Below are 17564 nucleotides of genomic sequence, written 5' to 3'. Positions count from 1 at the left end.
CCCATCCAACGTATTTCTCACAAGCCGGCAGATATAGAACACTGCCTGGAACCTGGCCACTTAAGATACAAGGCATGCAAAGCAGAGAAAGCATTCACAAAAGGCTGAAATTTAGCTATTCTTCAAAAATTTTTCATTCATTTTGTCTATACATGGATTGTAGCTGTAGCTGCAACAGTCATGCCAGGTCTACAGGCACCTTCCTATGGAGACAAGAGGATTTTTTACATACTGGAACAAATGGCTACATGAGTAGGCAGGGTTCAGTAAAGCTGTTGATGTGGCAGAAAATGCTGAGTTTCAGTAGCTAGACAATAATTAAAACCACTCAGATAATGCCTAATGTCACATATACAGATCATGTAAACATAACTGCATGTGAAAACGCAGCTGCTTTACAAGCCAACCACCCTCCTGCATCAACCCCGATGGGCAAGCTGCCCACTAAACACCTCTGTCCTGTGCCTGCTTTCCAGGTGGATCGACAAGTTGATCCAATTCATGCCACGGCTAGACGGCTGCTAATGATTTTCCTTCCTCTAAAGGCATTCTCAGCTAATGCTGACAGAGTAACCTAAGCTCCCAGAGAAACCACACCCTACAAGTCCACCCACTGAAGTGATAGGTCTTGTCAGAACAAAGGCGCTGTGAGCTGCCAACAACACATTACCTCTCAACTGAAAGAAGAGAACAATTAAACACTTTATTGAAAGGGGAATCTTTTTTTCTCTCATGCCTTAAACCATGAAAGTGCATGCCTCCTCCACAGTTACTCATCGCAGCACCACTGAAATGGGAATAATTCCTCATCTGCCTGATTATTTTCAAGACAGGGATGGAACTTCCTCAGGATTGTTTAAAAAATGTTAAAAGTGAACTTCAATCAAATGGTTTGAACTTCAGCTGTCCATCATTTGCAGTTGATAATGCTAATGTTAAATTCTGGAGACATGAGTCTGTCTACAAATTAACGGAAAATGTGAATTAATATTTTTTCCAGCTAATTGCCCAGCTCATATATTGCATGGTGCAGGCCAAGAATCATTTGATCTTGAAAATTCTCTTGCAAGAGTTTTCAATCACTTTTCCTCATCTGCCAAAAAACCTCAGAATTTCAGGACATATTTCATTAGCAGTTGGGAATACATGGAAATATTTAGTCAAGTCTCCACAGAACTGTTATCTGTATATGCTACAGTTATATTTTAAAAAGCATTATCTTAAATTAATGCAAGACTCTGCACTTGCCTTTGCTGAACCTCATAAGGTTCCTCTCTGCCCAACTCCCAAGCTGGTCAAGATCTCGCTGAATGGCAGCACAGCCTTCTGGTGAATAAGCCAGTCCTCCCAGTTTGGTGTCATCAGTGAACTTGCTGAGGGTACACTCTGTCCCCTCATCCAGGTTGTTGATGAAAATGTTGACTAAGACTGGCTTCAGAACTGACTCCTGTGGAACCCCACTGGACACAGGCCTCCAATTTTACTCAGCTCCATGTCATGGTTTTGTGTGGAGCTGTTTCTGGTAATGGAAAAGAGGCTGTAAAGATGGCTCCTGTAAGAAGTTACTCAAAACTCTCCCCAACTTTGAGCCAGATCCACCTCTGGGGCTGAGCCAACTGGGTGCCTCCACGATCACTTTTTAAGAATAAGCTGGAAGAGGAGGGTTCTTCCTGTTCCTTCTTGTTCTGTCCTTTTTCAGCTGGCTGTGGCACAAGGAGTTGGCGAAGAGAGAGAGAGAAGCGACCGTGCAGACCTCAAGGTCAGCAAGGGAAGAGAGGAGGAGGTGTGCTGGAGCAGAAACTCCCCTGTGTCCTGTGGAGAGGACTGGTAAGGCAGAGATTTGTTTGCACTTCATATAGGACCTTGTACTAGGGGTGGTTACTATGCCCAGAGGAGGCCGTGTCCTGTGTGAGGGGCCTGGTATTGGCAGAAGCTGTAGCTGCTGGGATAATCCACGCCAGAGAAGTTCATTAAGGACTGTGTCCTGAGGTAGGGACCCCGTATCGGAGCAGGGGAACAATGCCAGGAGTTGTCCTCCTCTGAGAAGAAAGAAGCGGCAGAGCCCATCTGTGAAAGACTGACCACATCCCCCATTCCCTGCCCCAATGAGCTGTTGAGGGGGGAGGAGGTAGAGATATCGGGAGCAGTGAGCTGGGCCCGGGAAGAAAGGAAGGATGGGGGAGGGATCTTGAAGTGCTGGTTGTAATTTTCTCATCATCCTGCCCTGGTTTTGCTTTTTGTTCTGTTCTGTTTCTTGTGGATATTAGAATAAACTTTCCTTACTTTCCTCTCTCTGAGTAGTTGAGTTGTTTTTGCCTGGAACTGTAATTGGCAGTGAACCCTCCCTGCCCTTGTCTCGATCCACAATGTCCTTGATTATCTTTTTTTCCTCCCATCTTGCTGAGGCCTCCGTTGTCCTAAGGAGAGTGGGGATGGATGGGGGGCACCAAGCAAGAGACTGTTGTGGTGCTTCATTGCTGGCTGGGCAAAACCATGACATCCATTGATCATCACTCTCTGGCCTCTGTCATTTGGCAAGTTCTCAATCCACCTCACTCTTCACTCATCCAACCCACACTGCCTCAGATTTTCTACGAGGATGTTATGGGAGACGGTATTAAATGCCTTGCTGCAGTCAAAGTAGATGACATCCACTGCTCTCCCCTCACCTAGCCAGCCAGTTACAGTCTCATAAAAGGCTATCAGGTTGGTCAAGCAGGATTTTCCCTTGGTGAATCTGTGTTGAGTCCTCCTGATAATCATCTTTTCCTTCATGTGTTTTGAGATGGCATCCAGGATGAGCTGTTCCATCACCTTTCCAGGGATGGAGGTGAGGCTGACCATCCTGTAGTTTCCTAGGTCCTCCCTGCCTTTTATTAAGACTGGAGTGACAATGGCCTTTCTCCAGTCCTCAGGCATTTCGCCTATCCTCCATGATTGTTCAAAAACAATGGAGAGTGGCTTAGCAATAACAGCCAGCTCCCTCAGCACTTGTGGGTGCATCCTGTCAGGTCCCATAGATTTGTGGGTGTCCAGCTTGCCCAACAGGTCTCTAACCTCATCCTCATCCACCAAGGGAAAGTTTTCTGTTCTACAGACTATTCTGTTATCCTCCAGAGACTAAGATTCCTGAAGGCTGGCCTTGGCAGTGAAGACTGAAGCAAAGAAGGCATTCAGGAGTCTTGTACTAGACAGTCATTAATGCTCTATCTTCTAAACCCAACTCACTCAATGTCTTAAGTTGAGTCAACGGTTTAAAGTCAAATCTAATTCCAATGCAGGAGTGAAAAAATCCCAGGTTCCTATGGGGCAGACTGCACAAACTAGCTAAACATTGATAATGATAAAGATTGCCTCCAGATTAAGGTTAAGGTAATGGAAATCACATGTCCCTAAAATACAGTTCACAGAGATCTCTTCTGCTCCCATGAAGACCAGTAGGCACCCTCAGCAGTGTTCATAAAACAATGCTGACCACAGGTGCTTGATGACTTCTGGATAATAAACAAATATTTCATGCATAAAAGTAAAGGAAATATAAAAGGAAAGGAAACTAAACACACTATGGGAAAGACGTCTCAACTCAGTTGTGATACTGATTCTGACAACTATTCAGAAAGATTGTTAGATTCTATTTAGCAGGCTGTGTGGGTGACGAGTTGACACGCTGGCAAGCCCAGGTTTCTGCCTATGGAAGAAGTGGGTTAGCAACAGCAATAGGATACAGAAACTGCTGCAAAAAAATATTCCAAGAGTGTGAAGACAGCACTCTCCCCTTGCAGGCAGCAAAAACTGCAACTGTTTTGAACAGATATTGCTCAGTAAGGTAACTGATTTGATCTCAGCCATGTTCCTGTAAATCAAAAAGCCATAGAAATGGAGATTTGAAGAGAGTTACAGTAGGCCCTTGATTTATTTATTGAACCACCTCCCAGATGGGAACTCTATAGCATGCTTCTGTACACTAACACGCAGAGTTCAACATGAAATGGTAATTTAAAAGTTGACTGCCAGTTTTACCATCCAAAACGGCAAAGCCATGTCTGTCCATAAAGAAAATCACTATGTAAAATTATAGAGTATATGCACTCTAGCTAAAGGATGTAAACCAAATCACTTTATACTGCCTCACCTTGCTACACCTTCTCCTATGAGTCCACTCTCTGCAGGGTCTGAACTAATACTTCTAACTTCTGCAATGCTTTCACAATAGTTTAATGATTTTCATCTAAATTCCCTGCTGCAAAGAGTTTACTATTTATTTGAGATATTCAATTTTGCCTAGTCCAGCTTTAAGTATACACAATACTTCACCGTGCATCACTGATAAGATCCATGAACCAAACCTTTGATCTATATGGCCCAAATAAGAATGCTCTGCAATATAAAGAAGATTTTTAAATTAAAAAAGACTGATTTCTAATGGGGATCAGCACTTCCAGGCAAACTTAGAAGTATGAGGCTTTGAAGATATATTGCAACAAAATCAAACTCCAGCTGCAACTCCCTCTTTTGAAAAAGAAAGTTTGAAAAAAACATTATCTCCCCTTCATTTTACTAATGGAGAGGACACAGAATTTCTCAGAAAAATTTTGAAAACAATAATTTCTAAAAGGCTCTGCATCCTCAGAAGAGAAGTATCTCACACACTGTGATGCTGGAGACAGCTACAGCTTCTACCTGGCAGCAGTTTCCAGGTTTATCAGTACCTGTTTAGGAGCCTGTGTACCAATTCTGGGCTCCCCAGCTCAAGAGGGACAGAGAACTGCTGGAGAGAGTCCAGCGCAGGGCCACCAAGATGATCAGGGGATTGGGGCATCTTTCATAGGAGGAAAGGCTGCAGGAACTGGGGCTGTTTAGTCTAGAGAAGAGGAGACTAAGGGGGGATCTCATTAATACTTATAAATATCTAAATGGTGGATGTCAGAAGGTCGGGGTATCCCTTTTTTCTATGGTATCTAGCAACAGGACAAGGGCTAATGGGATGAAGCTGGAACACAAAAAGTTCCACTTAAATATAAGAAAAAACTATTTCACTGTTCAGGTGACAGAGCAGTGGCACAGGCTGCCCAGGGGGGTTGTGGAGTCTCCTTCCTTGGAGGTCTTCAAGACCCACCTGGACATGTTCCTATGTGACCTGATCTAGGTGACCCTGCTTCTGCAGGGGGGTTGGACTAGATGATCTCTAAAGGTCCCTTCCAACCCCTACCATTCTGTGATTCTATGAATTCCAAGGTCTGCAAGGCATCTTAAAAAGGCAGTGTACAAGCAAATGGGCAGCCTGGGAACACAGCCTATGTGTCTAAGAGTTATATCACACACTGTTTGTCTACAGTGACTGCACTTGGACAGTCGGGCCAACATGTCACAACCATTATTACAGAATACTTTTCACTGGGAAGAAAGATCAGAAATTGATTCTATCATTATTTAAGGGAGTAAATCCCTCATTTTACAAACAATGTCTTCTCATCAGTTAATTTCTGGTGGCTCAAGGTCCTGAAACTTCATTACAAGAAATTAGGAGCTTCCACTCTAATTTACTTGCCTAAAATAAATAAATCAGCAATAGACTACTGTGCCTTAAACCAGCTAAGTTGTATTTGTACACATGCAATTCTTTGATGTCTTCTTTATTTTATTACCAATGCAGAGTCACAGATGTAATCATTGCAATGCCTGAAACTGTCATAATGTGTCATGAGACCATTTACAAGCCAACGAATCACCATGTAATCCATACTACTTGTAAGGACAATCCATGACAAGACACACGGATTCAATGTGTCCATGCTCTGGATGTTAGGTTTCTTTTACAAAATGGTAAATGCAGCTCACATTTCTATGCATCACTTGTAAAATTATTTCCAAATACTGTTGAAGGAAGAGTGGCAGATAAAATGCAGTTCAAACCACTGCAAGGCCACTATGAAATGCAGTGTTTGAGCATACAGAATTTCACAAAGGTTTATGCAAGCCACTCGTGCTCTTACAAGGTTGGGTACCTTCTCCTTGGGTTGACACTGTTGCAATTCTGGCAGTAGCAAGGCAGACTATTCAAATAAATTCCCAATATCCCTACTGAAAAGACACAAACTATCTTTCTAATTTCCTACAATCTATCACTCATTTTATCTTTTAAAATACAGTAAATATTTTTTTAAGCTAGTCCAAGATCTCCTGATACATGGAAAATATATTTAACCAGTATAAAACCTTCCAAGATCTTTGCAGTTGAAATGCATTTATCTAGAAATACTTCCATAATTAGGAAAAATCTCATCACTTATAAAAATATAACATCAGAAATATGAAAAAATATATCAAAAAAACAGCTATAAAAAAGTAATTTTCATTCAATTTAGGTAGAACAGAATCCCTTAGGTGAACAGAAATCTAATTTAAATTACTCCTGTCTTTCAGTATTTGCAAATTAAATGATACTGAACTGTCCAATTCAGAGAAAATTTGATTTAGTTTAATCAGTCTTGTCTAAACTATGACAGTTTTGCTGGTTTGACTTCTGGAAGTACATTATCCACCAAGAGAGCTGACTAAGTTTTGATGCCTGAAGGGAAAGTATGAAGGCTTAACAAAATCTAGATGACAGACATGGGGTTTCTAAGTGTGGAGGGGGCTGGAGGTCGTGGTAGGGCATGGACATACGATAAAAACAACACCCAGAACAAAAAAGCTGCAGGACCGCTGAAGCAAATAATGAAGAACAGTATGATGCTGCACACTAAGTTTCAATTAATTTGAGATTCAAACAAAATAAACCATTGACTGTATGGTATTATATACTAAAACCAATGTGACTCTGTTCCACACACCTCAATACATATGAAAGAATAAAGGTTTTGACATCTGTTAGAAATAAATCAAATAAGAGACTCTGAAAGTCAAATGTTGCAGCTCTTCCCAGAGTTCAGCTGATGCTCAGAATCCATGAGCCCAAACTGAAATTTCCTTAGGGATATGAGCCTTTATCACTGGGGAAAAAAAAAGTGGCACTTCTGTCCTCAAAAATTCAGGACTAACTATGCAGAAAAGGCATTTACATCATCCAGTGTTTTTTAAGACTGTTGGTCAGAATAAAAAATAAAAGTACAGTAGAAAATCAGAATCAGTTACGTGAGAAAGGAAATGTTGTTCTCAGCTGTAAAACATTGCAAGATTATGCTTTAGCTGAAAGCACAAAGTATGTAGTTTAATGTTTAAGTTAAAATTAATCTGGGGTCACTTTATCCCTATCATTACACTAAGGATTCAACAGTCTTTAAAAAAAATATAATTATGCAAGTCTTTCATCAAGATCATTGTGGGGTCTTCCCTTCTGCTCACACTTGTAAGATTTTACAATGGGAGTCAAAATGTAACACAGAATGGCATGGCCCAAAGAGCTTCCAATCACAGAATCACAGAATGGTAGAGATTGGAAGGGATCTCTAGAGACCATCTAGTCCAACCCCTTTGGTTCAATCAAGTCATACAGGAACATGTCCAAGTGGGTTTTGAAAATCTCCAGAGAAGGAGACTCCACAACCAATCTAGGCAGCCTGTTCCAAAGCTTCATCACCCTCACAGTAAAGATGTTTCTCCTCATGTTCCCGTGTTCCAGCTTGTGCCTGTTCCAACTTGTTCTATCATTAGGCGCTACAGAAGAAAGATTCTTGACACCCCATCCATCCTTTTGACACTCACTCTGTAGATATTTGTGTTGATAAGGTTCCCCCTCAGCCTTCTCTTCTCCAGGTTAAACAGCCCCAGTTATTTAACATGAGCCAACAAAACACTGAAGGCAAAGAATGAGAGGTAAATTAATATTATGCCAATAGGATACCACATGTTTCAGCCAAGTATAGCACCTTGTGCGATTGTCCATAAGCCACTATAACACATGGGAGTGATTAATATGCAAACAGTTACATGGAGAAAAGGCGCTTTTTTAGGTGAGCCTTGGAGTATGAGAGATAATGGGACGTGAGAAGCCACGACATACACGGACATGCCAACAGGTAAAAAGTTCTGCAGCTGAAAGGGTTGGTAAAACAAGCACGGATACTTAGACCACGTTACTTTTTCTGTAAAGCACTTAAATTGTAACAGCAAAAAACATCACAGCAAACCTAAATCCTGCTGCCGCCCACCCGTGCCGTGCTGTGCGGACCGCAGCGCTGCCCGGCGCCGCCACCACGGCAGGTGCCGCCCCGCCCCGCTCCCCACGGCCCGGCCGCGCACGCTGGCACTGCCGAGGGGACACGCAACGAGTAAAAGTCGAGCCTTGACAGGGGCAGCCGCCGCTGCAGGTCTCCGCTGCGGCTGTCCCGGCCCCGCCGCACACGCTCCTCCCGCCTCGGGACGCCTTCCTCTCGCGGCCGTCTTCCCACTCAGGCCTCTGGCCCCTCGGTTTCAAGGCGAGTCCCCACGCAACAGCAGAGCGGCGGCCGGCGGGAAGAGCAGGAGGAAGGCCAAGTGCCGCGCTGGGCCCGCGCCTCCCCGACCCCCCTCCCGCGGCGGCGGCGGCGGCGGCGGCGGCGCGCACTCACCGCCGCTCCGCAGCACGCTGACAGCTCTGGGCGCCGCCATCTTGCCCATGTGAGGTGGGGTCACGTGGCGGCAGCGAGCCGGGCCGGCGGGCGGGAGCGGGGCAGCGCCGGCCGCGGGGCGGGAGCGGGGCCGCCCGGGCCGCGCCCGAGATGCCGGCGGGTCCCGGCCGGTGAGCCTCGCCACACCGGGCCGCGGGCAGGTGCATCTCCAGCCCAGCCCTCCGGCCGGGCGCCGTTGCGCAGCCGGCGGCTCTCCGCCGCACTCTCCCGGCCCGCTGCCCCGTAGCACGGGCAGGTTGCTCCTCGCCGGCCGGCGGGCGCGGGGCCCGGCTGCTGCTCAGCCGTGGCTGTGGTGGCGGCGGGGCCGGAGCGCCCCCTTCCCGCCCGTGCACGGCGGGGAGCTGCGGGCGCTGGAGCGGGACGGGACGGCGCGGCGGGCGGTGCGGGCATGGCGGGCTCTGCGCGGGTGCCAGCCTTCAGCGGGCGGTGCGGGCATGGCGGGCTCTGCGCGGGTGCCAGCCTTCAGCGGGCGGTGCGGGCATGGCGGGCCCTGCGCGGGTGCCAGCCTTCAGCGGGCGGTGCGGGTATGGCGGGCCCTGCGCGGGTGCCAGCCTTCAGCGGGCGGTGCGGGCATGGCGGGCTCTGCGCGGGTGCCAGCCTTCAGCGGGCGGTGCGGGGCATGGCGGGCTCTGCGCGGGTGCCAGCCTTCAGCGGGCGGTGCGGGCATGGCGGGCTCTGCGCGGGTGCCAGCCTTCAGCGGGCGGTGCGGGCATGGCGGGCTCTGCGCGGGTGCCAGCCTTCAGCGGGCGGTGCTGAGCCGCGGGGCCGGTTGTGGAAGCCCAGGCCCGTCCTACAGCGGGGTGCTGAGCGGCCTGTGGCTTGTTCCCCTCAAGTGCTGAAGAGTCCTTCTGTGCAGTCTCCATCCTGCTCAGGTTTATAACATAGCCAGAAGGATTGAAGATGGGAGCCTTTACCCCAGTGAGTGACACGGGCAGGGACGGAGCGCTGCCCAACGTTGGACTCGCTCTCAGAAGAGTGCCAGGGCTTGCTTTCTCTTTAGAAAAAAAAAATAAAACCAACACCACAAAAGCAACAACTTTTTTTTTTGTACCTTTGTGAAGAAAAGGTGAACTGTTTCTGAAGTAAGGTTTTGCTGGTTTATTGTTGGAAAGGCACATACAGGATGTAAAGGATAAAGCTTGAACCCTAAAACTCAATAAATTTAGCTAATAAAATATTTATTTCACCTGCACAGACAAACCTCTGGCAGTTAGGAAAGATCTGAAAGAGCACACTTTTCAGGAGAGCAGCATTTTTTGAACCTTTTTTGGTACAAATAACACCATACCTTAAAAAAGTAGCCAAGCACCATCTTACAGAATGTGGTTTCATTTTCAGTCAATAAATAAAAACCAAACTAAACTTCTAGTGTCCATTTATCACTTTTATTTTCCAGCATTTTATTTGCTTGTCTGTATGAAAAATTAAACACATTTTGAAATGATGTTCTTACGGGCAAGCCAAATGCAAGCATTTATCTCCTACATCTGTTAAACTCCAACTGTACAACTTGTATAATTTTATTAACAAGAACAGACCCAAGCACAAGGCAGATGGCAATGCTGGTGTTATTTACTGCCCTGTACCCTGGAAAAAGCCTGAAAAATGTACAAACACTGCAAGTATTTCTGTCTTTAAGGAGCAAATTCCAAGCATTCTCTGATCAAAAAGATGTTGTATGATCCTCTTAGTGGTCCTATACAAACACGCTAGCATCTGCATCACTTCATCAGCTGCCGCAGTGCGATGGGCAGCCTATCCTACAGCTTATATCTAGCCCACATAGCAGCTTAAAGATCAATATAGAACCTTGCACTGCCTCCAAAAAAATAAACCAATCCACTTCTTATTCCTACATTCTATACCAACTGACATGTTTCATCATCATTACACAGTGGAGGGAGAGTGACAGGATTTTAACAGAAGAAAAAGAGAGCTAGAAATAAATGAAGAGATAGCATTGCCAAGGTGCCCCGTTACATCTCATGAACACTGTTACCCACTGCTCTCTAGGGAGAGGTATGCACACATTTCATTTGGAGGGCAGAAATGTGCATGTCCTCACCTTGTTCCTAGTTCTGCAACACAGTATGGTCTTTCAGGAGTTGGATCTCATCAGGCATCATTTTAACTTGTTTCCTATCATGGTAAGGCTTTAGGAATGCAGACACCCAATCATGGGTTCTATTAATGATGTATGGTGTAAAACAATCACACGCTACACTGCTTGCCGTAAGTAACTACATGTATGTAAGAATGGGTGAGCTTGCTAAGACAGCAGCCCACTTCATATGAAAGTAGCCATATATGATGAGTAGTGACAGTTCAGGAAAAGGTGAACTAAAGGAAGCAAAGTGCTCTAAGGTAGCCTAGTTTAACCTTTCTTACGAGAGTCAGTATTTCCCACTCAGTGGAATGAGGCCACAGTTAGAGAAAATGAAATGAATGCTTAGCTTTTATCTGCAGCCGTTAAGGCCAAAATTCCACATTGTAACAGCTTAAAAACTGGTTGATGGCACAGCACAACACAGAACTGGAGACAGTACTACTTATGCTGCTACCACCTCAGTAATTACTTTGTCCTTAAGCGTCAGATTATTTCACAGATACCTGTAGGTATGTACTAGTGGTTAGACTGGACCAGTTCCTTTTGCATATCAGAAACTAAGCGGGGATTGATCAAATTACGATTACATTCTAAGAGAACTGTGTAACTTTTGCAGTCTCTGGATGATCTCTAAAGGTCAGTGGTATCTAATTACTGTTGAGATGCATGTTTTCTACTTTAACTATGAATATAACTAACAGATAGAGGTTTGTTAGGAGCTTTGTACCAGTAAAATAGGGAAAAGGAAAAGAAGTTAAACAATATCCTAACACAGTAAGCCTGAAGAATATATGTTCAAGTTCTGGCACCAAAAGGAAATATATAACTTTTTTCCCCTCATGTATATATGTCTTGTTTATATTTTGCAAATCCCCTGAAGTGTTTAAGACATATAAGGGATGTCTCAAACTGTCCTAAAGTTCATTTTGACAGACAGCTTTGGAGAAATCACTTTTCAGCCCTGTGTCTTTTGAGCACGTGTGTGTTATGTTTTTCAAGGACAGTCTTTCACATCTCATCTCATCCCATCTCACTTAGACTGTCTCTGTGCTGTTGGAGTCAGTACATTCTAAACGTAGAATCTCAACTTTATTTCCTCCCGAGATTGGGCAGGCTAATATTTAAATAAGCAAAAGATGTGCACGAATCTAGGCTTTAAAATGCAAGTTTGAAAGCAGCCTGTAAGTCTAACTAATAGAGTTATGCCTTATGTATACATGAAATCTTATCTAGAGCAGTACAGAAATATGCTTCTAGTTTACGTATAGCAGCTGGACAGTTCTGGGGTTAGGCTTAAGACTTCCCCATCTAAGATTGTCTTAACACTTCCACAGCACTTTCTGCTGATGAGGCTGGTGTTGTTTGAATCCTACTCTAATCACAAGAGGTGTCCTTTTTTTTCCCCCCACACTGGTGTTCATCTGATCCACAGTGGGACAGTTTGGAGTCCTGAATTTGCAAAAACCCAAAAAATCTCCTACATCAGTGACACAATATATTTTCAATCAGACAATGCAACATCCAACTGTTAAATCACAGCATTAGGGAAAGCAAAATGACATATTATGGTCCCTAACATATCAAATGCATTCTAGGTAAAGACTTTCTCTTTCCATGAAACTATGAAAGGTTTAAAAACATGAACACCCCATGCAGCTCTGAGGAAGGCTTAACTGGAAGAAAGACACGCATCTAAAAATAGCAGCTATTGAACATGGAACACCTCCCTCATTGCCATACCATTTAGAAACAAGAAAGGGATGTCAAGCTCTTCCCATTGATCTAGATTTACTTCACATTTTATCTTTTCAGCTCAAACTCTGCAACATCCATAAATGGAATGCATGCCACCTATGTGGGGAATGTTTACAGCATTGCATGTCCTTTATTTACTAAAGAGAGAAGCTAGTATTACTTATGGAAAAAAAACCCAACAGTGCACAGTAATGTCCCTGCTACATAGATTTTATTGTTTTTTTGGTAACAGCAAAGAGGGAATTCTGAAACATTCTTCCTAAGGCTTTGTCTTCATCATATCATTACCTTCAATTTGGGTGTGAACCTTATAACTGAAATGAGGTTTGATGAGCAGAAGGAGGAAGTTTTTTACCCTTTTCTCTTAGCTTCTCTAGTCTGGAGAATTAAAAATATTTTTAACCTGAAATCTGGAAATTGTTAGATTAATGATCCTTTTTACACTAGCTTGTACTATTATCAGTCTGAAAGGAAGCTCAGTGCCTGAAGTCTCATTTCTTGCAATGCCTGGTACTGAAAGCTTTAGTGTAAGGAACAAAGAACCTAGCAAGCACATATTTGCATGAGTAGTTTTGAGCAGAAACTGGTATTTGCATTATTTTTTTTACATTGTAAAAAAGATTTGAATGATAGGGAGGCAAGCCCATTCCTACTATTTCCCCATCACAGTTATAAGCCAGTGTGATGGCAGAGAGCATGCCCAGCCTGAGCAGAGCTTGCCTCTGTTTTTGTAGTTCTTTTCCATTTTTATGGGCTGCTCTAAAGTTTTAGCCTCAGAATTCCAAATACTGCCACCAAAGTGCTTAATAGCCTTTTGAAAATGAACCATTCTAATAGATAGAACCCAGGGGTCGATTGAAATCTTCGTGATCAATGGAGAAAGAGCTGTGAGTATAGGACAGCTGTAAATACTGATGGCATAAGGGAAAAAATGTTCCACCTGACTTTTGATTTTGAGAAAACAGAAATATCTGCAACAGATACTTGGTTGTAAGATACAGATTTTAATATTTTACCATTCTGTTTTTGTGAAACTTCAAGTCCAAATTATCCTAGCAAGCAAGTTTCACAAAGCACTAGAACTAAAGATAATATTTTTCAAATTGAAAGCTGAGAGTCCAAGCTTTTGAGCGATAGACTTACAAATACAACAGATACTTCTAGCTCTAGCTGTTTGATACTGATGAAATCAGGTCAGAATTGACACTGGGAGAAGAGGAAAAAAGACCAAATATTCAACATAAGATTTTCAAGCCTTCTAGTGTCTGACAGTCATACAATATGATAAAAGAGAAGTATAAAGAGCAACAAAGTCTCAGTGAGACACAAAAAGGAATTGAAAAAATGGTCTCTATAAGCAGACGTAAATCTTTCATATAGACATTATGGGCTGCTTACCCTCCTGCTGAGATTGCAGAGAGAGACAAAAGGTCAGTCTTGAATTGCCAAAACTGCCACATAGCAGCTTTGTGTATTTGTTCATAGGAGGCACAGACATTTACTGCCCAAGATGCTGCTTCAGCCACATAGACCTTTATTTCTCCTACAACAGCACTTAATGTCCTTCAAGTCCTGCAGCTTCAGGTAGCTTGCTTTCTCAGTTGCAAAACTATAGGTATTGTGTTGTATCTCTTCAGGTTAGTAGTTGAGCAAGACATTGTTTACTAGTATCTACAGTAGGTAAATTATATTTCAAAATATGTGAAAGGGAACAGTCTAACCCAGGCTTCCCAACATAACATTTTTCAGAGCTTCATTTACCTCTTAGGACGAAACCTTGGATTAGCACCATTCACTGACAATAGCCTTGCACAGAAAGAAAATTTGACTCTACTGGTTGAGCTAAATTCACCATTTTACATACTCCACTGAATTTTCTTGAAGTAGATTCACTGGTGCTGTGACTGAATTTTTAAGTGATAGAAGGGCAAAAACAAGCAGCCTGAACTTACAGAACTTTCATTCTGAAAAGAATATTCAAACACACTAAACTATTAAATGCTGTATCAGTATGTTGTGCTGTAGTGGGTTTATGTGGCCAGGTTTTGAGGGGACTACAGGGGTGGCTTGTTTAAAGAAAAAAAACAATAGAAGCTTCCCCTGTATCTGATAGGGCCAGTGCCAGCTGGCACTAAGATGGATCCATCAAGCCAAACCAATTAGCGACCCAGGCCAAGCTAATTGGAAATGGAGGTAAAGCCTCTGTGAATAACATATTTGAGAAGTGGAAGATAATGTTACACAGGTGCTAAACTGCAGCAGCAGAAGGGAGTGTGAATGTGAGGACATGTCTGCAGACACTAAGGTCAGTGGAGTAGGAGTGGGGGAGATGCCCAGGCACCAGAGGAAAGTTCCCTGTGAAACTGTGGTGCAGCCCATGGTGAGGCAGCCCCTGCAGTCCATGGAGGTCCATGGGGAGGCAGGGACCTACTTGCAGCCCAGAGAGGACTCCACATGAGAGCAGGTGGATGCCCGAAGGAGGCTGTGACTCCGGGGGAAGCCCACACTGGAGCAAGTTCCTGGCAGGACCTTGAAACCCATAGAGAGAGGAGCCCACGCCAGACCACGTTTGCTGTCAGGAGTTGTCACCCCAGGGGGGACCCACACTGGACCAGTCTGTTCCTGAAGGACTGTTTCTTCTGTGGATGAGACTCATGATGGGGCAGTGTGTGAAGAACTGCACTCCACGGATGAGACTCCTGTTGGAGTCATTTGTGAAGAACTGTAGCCCATGGGAAGGAACCACATTGGAGAAGTTTGTGGAGGACTGGCTCCGGTGGGAGGGATCCCACAATGTACCAGGGAAAGTGTGATGAGTCCTCCCTTGAGAGGAATCAGTGGCAAAGGTCATCTGTAATGAAGTGAGCATAACTCCCATTCCTCATGCCCCTGTGCTGCTGGGAGAGGGGGAGAGAGTCCTGAGAAGGTGGGGGAGGTGTTTTAAGATTCAGTTTTTCTCATTTCCCTACTCCCTTTTGATTGATTGTTAATAAATCAAACCATTTCTCCCCAAATTTTTGCCCATGACAGTAATTGCTGAGTGATCTCCCTATCCTTATCACAACTTGCAAGCCCTTTGTTATATTTCTCTCTTCCCTGTCCAGTTTAGGAAGCGGAGTGATAGAACAACTTGGTGGGCACCTGGCACCCAGCCAGGGTTAAACCACCACATGTGCAAAGTTCCACTTGATGTTTCAGTGAAGTGACTAAAGAATCTAGATTTAATCAAAGTGCAGAAAAAAGGTAATAGAATATATTAAACCACATAAACCTATTATTAGTGTTTGCGGTAAGTTCCTGTTACTATGTAGTAAGTCAAAAGAACAATAGCAGCTTAAAATAAGAAAACCAGGAAAACAGATTGTATGTTTGAACATAACCTTTTTTTTTTTTAAATCTAGGATTACTTTAGTGTCATTTTGTACCAGAACAGGAGAAAGCTCTAATAGCATTCAGCTTCAGCTATCAACTTCCTACACTTCTAACATTTAGAGTTGAAAAGTTGCTAGTAAGCCTCAATGTTCTTTTGTCAGCTCACAAATCCACAAAAATGGATCCCTCCAGTATGTAACTGCAATTCCATATAGATGGTTATTAGCTCCCAGGTCCTCTCAGCATGAAAAAGGCAGACAACGGTACTGATAGCTGTATTTTCTATATTACACTGATAAGGAGGTCTTTGTTCTTGATTACATTAATACAGCAATATAAACAGGAGTTACACAAAGCTTGTTAAACTTTTATGAACAGTATTAAACCTTAATTCATAAATATGACTCACCAAACAGCTGGAGTTGCTGCTCTGTGTACTTCAGAGACAGGAATCCTTCGGCTCACTTAGAGGCGATACCATCCTGTTGAAAACCATGGAAAAAAAATACCCAGACTAGCAAGTCAGAAAACTAGGATTTTGTCCAGTAGCACCCACTAAAACCTGAGTGCTTAGTTACCTTTACCATCAATGTTTAGTGTCAGTTTGAAGAGACTCACCCTAGAAGCCTATCAAACTCAAATAGCACCTGACCCTAAGCAGCTGTGTCAGTAGAAAGAACCATCACTGTTTTCTAGCTGTTAGCCAAGAGATTATTGCCTCTTTTTCTCTGTCAAGGGAAAGGATAGCCGAGACACTTTGACCACTTCAGGCCATGTCAGCAGGGCTAGTTTAATTTGCTGATGAAGGTTGCTTCAGATAATTGCCACCCTAATTAACTGTAATGGATTAGGAAGTGCTCACATGGTCTTTCCTGGCTGAAGTGTTGCAGAAGCTGTATTCTGCTGCATGAGGGCAGGATTCAAAGTTCCTAGATCTCTAAGAGGCTGTTTATTCGTATCTTTGGTGCTAAGAATTAATAACAACCTAGTTTCTGTAAACCAGGTCATAAGTTTTGCTGTTCCCAAGCATATCTCAACAGCTTAGAATGTTCCCAGACCATACTGGAACAAGAAATCATACTCAGTGTAAGACTGTACCTTCCCCACTAAGGAACTGGAGGCACTAGCTCAAATCTTTCAATATTGCCAACATAAAAAGAGAAAAAAAAATATTCTGACAGGCTATGAAAAGATTAATCTGCTCTAATCACTGCATGAGACACATACCACTATTCACCTAAAAGTGATTTTGTCGTTTTGGCTCAGTAGTTTCTTTCACATCCCTTCTGCATCATCAAATGATTATGGCAACCTTCACTTCCTCTAGCATCAAGTCTGTTTCATTACATTTCTCAACCTTTTTGGGACATCTATATAATCTGGGGTTGAGAGCAGACAAACTTCCTTTCCCTTCACATATCAGGTACTAGGATGAAAGGAACAGATGCGCCAAACTCTTCTGCCTTTTAATGGTCATCCACCTCCCCACTCCCCAAAGACTTGGAGGGAAATAATTAGCCAGTTATTTTTTCTTAGTTCTATAGTTTAAGAGGTTGAATTGACTAATGAAGAATCTTAAACCTCAGTGACGCAAAAGCTCAGCCAGTGTTAGAAGCTCCTAGAAGCACAAGAAATATCCCAGACCTCTATGCAGAAACCAAATTTTAACACAGCTCTTGGGTTCAGCTTTACCTCTTCTGGGTTACCAACACCTGAACACG

General features: G+C 43.7%; 1 protein-coding gene across 1 annotated transcript in view; it reads right to left on the bottom strand.

Annotated features, from left to right (window-relative positions):
• The window catches only part of METAP1D (methionyl aminopeptidase type 1D, mitochondrial), a 52284-nt gene extending 43694 nt beyond the window's left edge, over positions 1-8590 (bottom strand). Inside the window, exon 1 of the mRNA XM_062004892.1 lies at positions 8550-8590. Coding sequence (XP_061860876.1) covers positions 8550-8589 — 40 coding nt within the window. The 5' untranslated portion in view covers position 8590. The remainder of the gene's footprint in view (positions 1-8549) is intronic.
• Between the last annotated feature and the right edge of the window lie 8974 nt (positions 8591-17564).

This window comes from Colius striatus, chromosome 11 (genome assembly GCF_028858725.1).
Source record: "Colius striatus isolate bColStr4 chromosome 11, bColStr4.1.hap1, whole genome shotgun sequence".
Classification (NCBI taxonomy): domain Eukaryota; kingdom Metazoa; phylum Chordata; class Aves; order Coliiformes; family Coliidae; genus Colius; species Colius striatus.
Note: the sequence above shows the minus strand (reverse complement) of the source record. Positions and strands in the feature narration are given on the sequence as shown.